The sequence below is a fragment of the Apium graveolens genome, chromosome 10 (genome assembly GCF_009905375.1).
Source record: "Apium graveolens cultivar Ventura chromosome 10, ASM990537v1, whole genome shotgun sequence".
Lineage (NCBI taxonomy): Eukaryota > Viridiplantae > Streptophyta > Magnoliopsida > Apiales > Apiaceae > Apium > Apium graveolens.
This window is the reverse complement of record NC_133656.1, coordinates 139,547,769-139,556,141: the sequence shown is the minus strand read 5'-3', so window position 1 is coordinate 139,556,141 and position 8,373 is coordinate 139,547,769. Positions and strand designations below refer to the sequence as shown.

General features: G+C 38.7%; 1 protein-coding gene and 1 non-coding gene across 2 annotated transcripts; one reads left to right on the top strand and one right to left on the bottom strand.

Moving 5' to 3' along the window:
• Positions 1-3,121: 3,121 nt before the first annotated feature.
• Positions 3,122-6,210, bottom strand: LOC141691064 (uncharacterized). Its single transcript, XM_074495809.1, has 3 exons — positions 6,009-6,210; positions 3,724-3,822; positions 3,122-3,621 (listed from the first exon to the last, which is right to left on the bottom strand). The coding sequence occupies exons 1-3, from the start codon at positions 6,208-6,210 to the stop codon at positions 3,122-3,124; spliced, it is 801 nt and encodes a 266-aa protein (XP_074351910.1).
• Positions 6,211-7,823: 1,613 nt separating this feature from the next.
• Positions 7,824-7,930, top strand: LOC141694397 (small nucleolar RNA R71). Its single transcript, XR_012563709.1, has one exon. It is a non-coding gene; the product is annotated as a small nucleolar RNA R71 (small nucleolar RNA).
• Positions 7,931-8,373: the final 443 nt, after the last annotated feature.

Below are 8,373 nucleotides of genomic sequence, written 5' to 3'. Positions count from 1 at the left end.
TTGTTTTTCTTGAAGATCCAAGCTTTCCTAAGGCTTCTCAAAGCTTCTTAAGGCTTCCTAGCTCCACCCACCACTTCAAGGAAGGTATACCATTTCCAAACCCTAGGTTCATATATATTATAAGGTGATTTTGATGAGTGGGATGCTATTGTAGTTGTTGTTATGATTTAGAGTTTGAGATTTGGTATGGTAGTGTAATGGAATGGTAATTTTGTGGTTTTGATTTTAAGGAACTTAAGTATGATTAAAGTTAGGTTTAAGCATATGTATGAATGATTAAAATTGAATTGGTTGGGATTGTTATGATGTGATAAGGATGGATGTTTGTTGTGTGTTGGATTTGAGGATGGTTTGGGTTGATTGTGGATGGTTTAAAAATTTGGAAATCGCGTAAACATAGCCGTCGTAACGTCCGATTTTCTTTGGACTGTTTTTGTGCATAGCATTAGGACCCGAGAACCCCCTGCTAGATTATGACCACTGCCATGTTTAGATAGCTCATGTTACGAGCTTCGTTTTGATATGTAGTTCGTTCGATTCCGATGCACGGTTTAGGAGAAACGACCGTTTCAAGTAACGGCGTTTCGCGAACGAAACTTTTTCCCTCGCCTTACTTTGAAACATAGGTTAAAGACCAAAAAGGGTTAATTAATGTGTGAAACATTTATGGTAAGTGTGTTAGGCAGTTGGTAAGTCATTCGCGAAGGAATCGCTTTAAAACTCGTAAAGGTTAAATTATTAAAAATGGCGGAGCCGAGGGTACCCGAGTGACTTAAGCGAATCGGTGAGCGCCAAACAAGCGTTAGAGTCTAAGTTAGTTAAAGTATAGGTTTACAAGTGATTTTGGTTTAATTCCAACTTACTTGTTGTTTATAGGTGATCAGACTCGTCCCGAGCCTTTCTCACCCCCAAGTCGCTCAGGCAAGTATTCTATCCGTTATACTGTTGTTGTGATGAATATATGTATTTGCATTATCTTGCGATAGATGCATGTTGGATAATTAGCAAATGATGCGATATATTGTAGCATGTGATATAGTATGTATGCATGCCTGTTTCATATTCTTGGAATATATATCTGTTGGTTCAGTTGATAATACCTATGCTAGAGGATAGCGGTAACTTGCATATACCCTTAGTATAGGGACCCAAAGGTGAACATATTTCCAAACCGGGAGTCGATGTTCCCGAGTATATTATATATATATATATATATATATTTATATATATATATGGTTATAGTTTTTTTTAAAACTATGGATCGAATAAGGTTTATTCGATAACTTTAACTTTATTTTATTATTGAATATTATTTCGAATATTATTCGAAGGCGTATGACTCCTTTTATTATTTATTGAATATTATTTGAATATTCATTTGAGGATGTATGACTCCTTTATTTTATTTAATGAATATTATTTATACTATTCATTCGAGGTATTATGACTCAGCTTATTTTATTTATTGAGCATTATTTGAATATACATTTGAGGATCTATGACTCCGATTATTTGCTGAAATATATTCTTTATTTTATTAAAGAATAAGATGTCAATAATCAAACTTATTTTCGATTATTCAAATAAAGATAATACTTTCATATAAGTATATCTTTGGTTATTTAATACTCGTTTCAAGTATAAGTTTTAAAACTTCTACTTCAATTATTTTTATAAAGATTATTCTTTATGGGAATATTATTTAATTAATAATATTCAGTCATTTTCTAAATATTCTGGGGACTGATTTACTTCATTAAATCAGCTTTACTCCAAACACTCTATAAAGTGTTTTCGAGTCTTCAAAATGATTTTTAAAAGATAGAGCGGATCCCAAAACTCATTTTTATATTTAAGATCTTCCTTTTAAGGGGATTTAAATACTCGTTCAAAACTTGAGGGATCCGGCTCAGTGGTGTATTTTATATTCGCAACAAGGTCGCAGTTTTGGTAAATGAATTGATTACTTACCCAACGTTCGGGAAGTAAGTCCATCTATTGAGTCGGCATAAGCAACATGGGCGCAGTGGGCGTCCATGATAGTGTAAGTGGCTCAGTGGGAGTCCATCAAATGCATAGGTGGCTGAGTGGCAGTCCAGCATAAGGTCCTAATTATGACCAGGGTGATGACCAGTGGGGAATTCGTCCATCTACTAGTAGAAAAGGTTACTAATGGGTATCTTTGCCTGATCAGCAAGATATCTAGTTTATGCCAAAATTCTTTTCCTTTCCAAAATTCATTGGATGTTTCAAACTCTGTTCATACTTTACATAACAGAGGTTCCAGGAAATGTTTTCGGGATATATATATGTGGATATATATATATCGGGACTAAATAAAGTATCTCATAACTTTTTCATTCAATAATATTTCAAAGATTGAATCCATTCAAGTCTTAACTTGTGGTCTCATCTATGGGATGTTTTTCTTAAAACTCTTTATACTTTGAACAGTGGTAGTTCAAGTAAGCTTTATAGATGATATAAGTGTAGTGAAGTATTTGGTAACTTCATTTCTTGTTTTTACTTATATCTAGTAAGTAATTATCTTACGCACGATAAAGATTCTATTAAGTATCCATTTAGATACTTATATTATTGTTATCACTATATATTATCTTGCGAGCTGTAAGGCTCACTCTTGTTTTATTTCTTCATCACACAACAACAGTTAGGAGAGATGGCCAGACTCCAGCAGACCCAGCGCAAGCGCGTGGGAAGCGCCCCGCGTCTTCCCGATGATGTTGTAGCTGCTATAGCTGCAGAGGTAGATCTATTGTAGATCCTACTATCTACTTTTGAGAATCAAATTATGTATAATTATAACTTGTGGCAGATAATGGCAATTAACTGTAAATTTATCAAGTAATCATTTTGGGTTGTAATAATTTTAAATTGTGGATTCAAAGACTTGTACTTATTTCAATTTCATCTCTGAGACTATAACGGGTTGTGGTGTGTGTTAGTGTGGGGTCACAGCATAAGGTTATTTTTATTAATTAAGTGAAGTGATATTGTGGAAAGAAAGACCGTGACAACCCGGATCCCCGACCCCGGATCTGGGGGTGTTACAATTTACTTTGAACGCCTGATCCGGATGCTTAGCAAAAATTTCCACAGCTCAATGTGGAAACACGATTTTGACAATGAACGGTCCTGACCACCTTGACTTAAACTTTCCTGGAAAAAATCGAAGACACGTGTTGAATAATAGAACTTGTTGACCAGGAAAAAATGACTTGTGCACTAACCTCCTATCATGCCATCTCTTGATCTTCTCCTTGTATAATTTATTATTCTCATAAGCCTGTAGTCGGAACTCGTCGAGTTCATTAAGTTGAAGCATTTTCTTCTCTCCAGCAGCTGCCATGTCAAGATTCAGTTTCTTCAAAGCCCAATACGCTTTATGATTTAACTCCGCAGGCAAATGACACGCCTTATCATATACCATCTGGAAAGAAGACATGCCTAGAGGAGTCTTGAATGTTGTTCTGTAGGCCCAAACAGCTTCCTCGAGCTTCAAAGACCAATCTTTCCCTGACGGAATCATAACTTTCTCCAAGATTCGCTTGATCTCTCGATTAAAGACTTCAGCTTGCCCATTAGTTTGAGGGTGATAAGCTGTGGCCACACGATGATTCATATGATACTTTTCCATCAATGCAGTGAACTTGTGCTTGCAGAAATGCGATCCCTAATCACTGATTATGACCCTTGAAGTACCGAAACGTGTGAATATCTGCTTATGAAGAAAATTTATCACCACCTTAGCATCGTTGGTTGGCAAAGCTTTAACTTCAACCCATTTAGACACATAATCCACTGCCAAAAGAATATATTGATTATTGCATGACGAGACAAATAGCCCCATAAAGTCGATTCCCCAAACATCGAAAATCTCAACTTCGAGAAACACATTAAGAGGCATCTCATCCCTCTTGGACATATTTCCAACTCATTGGCAGCGATCACATCTTAACACGAACTGATGAGCATCTTTAAACAAAGTAGGCCAAAAAATCCTGCTTGAAGAAAATGGGCAGCTGTCTTCTCTCCACCATAATGACCACCATACACAGTGGCATGATAATCTCGCAAAATACCCTTCGTCTCACTATACGGAATGCATCTCCTGATAATTTGATATGCTCCCTGTCTGAACAAGAACGGCTCATTCCATCGATACCACTTCACCTCATGTAGAAACTTCTTCCTTTGAGCATAAGAGAGTTCTAGGGAATGACATTACTCACAAGATAGTTCACAATATCTTCAAACCATGGTTCGTCTTCTTGCACCGCAAAAAGTTGCTTATCGGGAAAAGATTCATTGATTAACGTCTTATCGTGTGAAGCTTTACCTTGATCTTCCAGTCATGAGAGATGATCCGCTACCTGATTTTATGTACCTATCATGTCCTTGATTTCCTGATCGAATTTCTGAAGCAATAGAATCCATCGAATCAAGCGAGGTTTTGAAATTTTCTTCAAGACGAAGTATCGAATAACAGCATGATCAGTAAAACCTGTCACTTTTATCCCAAGCAAATAAGATCAAAATTTCTCGAAACCATAGACAATCGCCAAAAGCTCATTCTCAGTAGTAGTGTAATTCAGCTGAGCGCCATTAAGGGTTTTACTAGCATAGTAAACCACATGGAATATGTTCTTCGTCCTCTGGCCAAGAACAACTCTAACTGTAAAATCACTAGCATCACACATCACATATCATCTCGAAGGGCTCATTCCAATCAAATACAGTAATAACAGGTGCTATAGTCAAACTCTTTTTCAAGCTCTTAAAAGCAGCTAGATATTTTTCATCGAATTTGAAGGGAACATCCTTCTCCAACATATTGCACAAGGGTTTAGAGATTTAGGAGAAGTCTTTGATGAATCGCTGATAAAAACTCGCATGACCAAGAAAACTGCGGATTCTTTTAACTGAGATTGGTGGAGGAAGATTTTCAATAACCTCCACCTTGGCCTTATCCACTTCCAGACCCTTGCTAGAGACCTTGTGCTCAAGAATGATACCCTGTTGCACCATGAAGTGACATTTTTCCCAGTTGAGAACTTGATTGGTCTCAACACATCTTTTCAGCACTAAACCAAGATTATGCAAGCACTCCCCGAACACAGAGAAGTCATCCATGAACACCTCCACATTAGTACCAATAATATCTGGGAATATGACCATCATGCATATCTGAAAAGTCACAGATGCACCACAACGTCCGAAAGAAACTCGACGGAAAACGAAAGTGTCAAAAGGACAAGTAAACGTGGTCTTCTCCTGATCTTCTGGGGTAATGTAAATCTGATTATAGCCCGAGTACCCATCCAGAAGACAATAATAATCATGACCAACCAACCTGTTAAGCATTTAATCAATGAATGGAAGTGAGAAGTGATCCTTCCTGGTGGCTTTATTCAGCTTTCGATAGTCCATGCATACTCTCCACCATGTGACTGTCCGAGTAGGAATGAGCTCGTTCTTCTCATTAGCAACAACTGTAACGCCTCCTTTCTTAGGCACACACTGCATCGGGCTTACCCATTAACTGTCAGAAATCGGATAGGTGATCCCTGTTACCAGCCATTTAAGATTTTTCTTCTTCACAACCTCTTTCATGATAGGATTGAGTCTTTTATGTTGTTCAACTGTAGGCTTACTTCCTTCCTCAAGCAGAATTTTATGCATGCAATAAGAAGGGTTGATTCCCTTGATATCTGCCATAGTCCATCCAATTATTGATTTAAACTCTCTCAGAATTCTCAAAAGCTTGTCTTCGTCACTACCTGAAAGGTCAGATATAATAATAACAGGAAAAGTAGATGTATCGCCTAAAAAAGCATACCTCAAATGATCAGGCAGTGGTTTGAGCTCAAGTGGGAGCTTCCTCAATAGATGGTTTGAGACGCTCCTGAGAATTCTTCAACTCTGCTAATCCAAGAGACTCGAATGGAAAATCCAAACTCTTTTTCCATGGAGAAGCATTCAAATACTGCAGCTGCTCTGCCCCTCTTCATCTTCACTATCAGATTCCACTATGAAGGCTCTCTCTAAGGCATCAGTCCTTAGCATTTGATCAAGCTCCGAAGTCACTACAAAGTCGACCAACTCTACTTTCAAGCACTCCTCTTCATCAATAGAAAATTTCATTGCATTGAAGACATCAAAAGTCAAGTCCTGACCCTGAACCCTCATAGTAAGTTCACCCTTCTATACATCGATCAGAGTTCAGCCTGTAGCTAAGAATGATCTTCCCAAGAGAATGGGAATCTTCTTATCTTCCTCGAAGTCCAGAATGACAAAATCAGCAGGGAAGATGAGTTTATCCACCTTAACCAAGACAACCTCCACTACTCCTCATGGATAAGTGATGGAACGATCAGTCAGTTGCAAGGACATGTTTACCGGTTTTGGATCAGGAAGACCAAGTTTCTTGAAAACGGACAATGGCATCAGATTGATGCTAGCTCCCAAGTCACACAAAATCTTTTCGAAAGATAGATTTCCAATGGTAAACGGTATTGTGAAGCTTCCTGGATCTTTAAGTTTAGGAGGAAGTTCCTGTTGCAGCACAACACTGCACTCTTCCGTTAGAGCAACGGTTTCCAACTCCTCGAGTTTTAGCTTCCAAGATAGATAACCCTTCATGAACTTATCATAGCTTGGTATCTGTTCTAGAGTTTCCGAAAAAGGTATGTTAATGTGCAACTTCTTAAAAACTTCCAAAAACTTTGCAAACTGCTTGTCGAACTTCTCCCTCTGAAGCCTTTTAGGATATGGAGGAGGAGGGTAGACTTGTTTATCCCCTGTATTTTGTTCAGGAGGAGTGTTTTCAACAGATTTCTTCTTCGGTTCTGCTTCGTCACCTTTCTGTACAACTGAATCAGCCAAAATTTAATTTCTGAAATTGGGGAGGGTGCGGGCGCACTGCTATAGAGCGGGGGCGTGCTCTCTTTCTGGAATTTTTTTTCAGAATCTTCGTTGTGATGATTTTGGGGGCTCGTGACCTTTCTTGACCTCAGGGGGATTGCCTTAAGCTGTTCTTTGACTTCTCTCTTGCCTGGATTAGCCTCTGTGTCACTTGGAAGAGTTCCTTGAGGTCGGTTCAATAGGGCGTTAGCAATTTGTCCTATTTGATTCGCTATAGTCTTGATCGAAACTGCTTGGCTCTTGCACATAAGCCTCAACTCCTCTAATTCAGATTTTTCATTAGAAGATTGACCGGCACCTCCATGAGATTGTTGTTGCATTCCCTGTGGCTGAAATTGCTGCCTTGGTGTATACTATTGTTGAAAACCAGGAGGATTGAATTGCTTGTTTCCAAACTGTTGGTATGGTTGTTGTGACTGTTGCACACCACCCTGATTATTGCTCCAGCTGAAGTTAGGATGATTGCGGTTGTTAGGATGATAAGTAGCAGGAACAGGTTGTTGCGATCTTTAAAAGTTGCTCACAAACTGAGCTGATTCATAGCACATTGCTCTGTCGCATGTGATCTTACACAAAGCTCACAAACACTCATTATCTGTTGAACACCATAGTTGGTCAGAGAATCGACCTTCATAGTTAACGCCTTTAGCTGAGCAGCGATAGCCGTAACTGTATCCACCTCCAGAATTCCTGCTACCTTGCCTTGTGGTAGTCTCTGAGTTGGATTCTGATATTCATTCACAGCCATCATCTTAATCAGCTCATAAGCTTCCTCATAGCTCTTAGCCCATAAGGCTCCGCCTGATGTTGCATCGAGCATAGGTCTTGATTGTGCTCCCAGACCATTATAAAAGTAACTGATCACCATCCAGTCAGGCATTCCATGATGAGGACACTTCCAAAGTATCTCCTTATAGCGCTCCCAAGCTTCACATAAAGATTCACCATATTGTTGCGCGAACTGAGTAAGAGCATTCCTGATTGTAGCTGTCTTTGTCATAGGGAAGAATTTAGTAAAAAAAATATGAGCAAGATCCTCCCATGTCGCAATAGAACCTGGTAGTAGAGAGTGCAACCAGCTCTTAGCTCTATCCCTCAGAGAGAATAGGAAAAATCTCAGTTTCACAGTATCTTCCGAAACATTATTGAACTTGAAAGTGTCGCAGATTTCGATAAAATCCCTAATGTGCATATTGGGATCTTCCGTTGGAGCACCCCCAAACTGGACTGAACTCTGCACTATCTGAATTATGCCAGGCTTGATCTCAAAGGTATTAGCTGCAATAGTTGGCCTGACAATGCTAGATTGAATGTCATTGATCTTTGGTTAAGAATAATCCATCAATGCTTTTGTTGCTGCTACTGGTTCTCCCATTGCAATGATTACTTCTTCAACTTTTTCAACTTCTTCAAAAACTTCTTTTTCCA

Coding starts and splice junctions, on each gene's coding strand:
- LOC141691064 (XM_074495809.1), bottom strand. CDS start 6,210: ATGAGGGTTCAGGGTCAGGACTTGACTTTTGATGTCTTCAATGCAATG. Junction 3,823..6,008: donor AGAGGGGCAGAGCAGCTGCA/GTATTTGAATGC, acceptor TTCTTTTGGCAG/TGGATTATGTGTCTAAATGG. Junction 3,622..3,723: donor GCAGATATTCACACGTTTCG/GTACTTCAAGGG, acceptor GTGTGGCCACAG/CTTATCACCCTCAAACTAAT.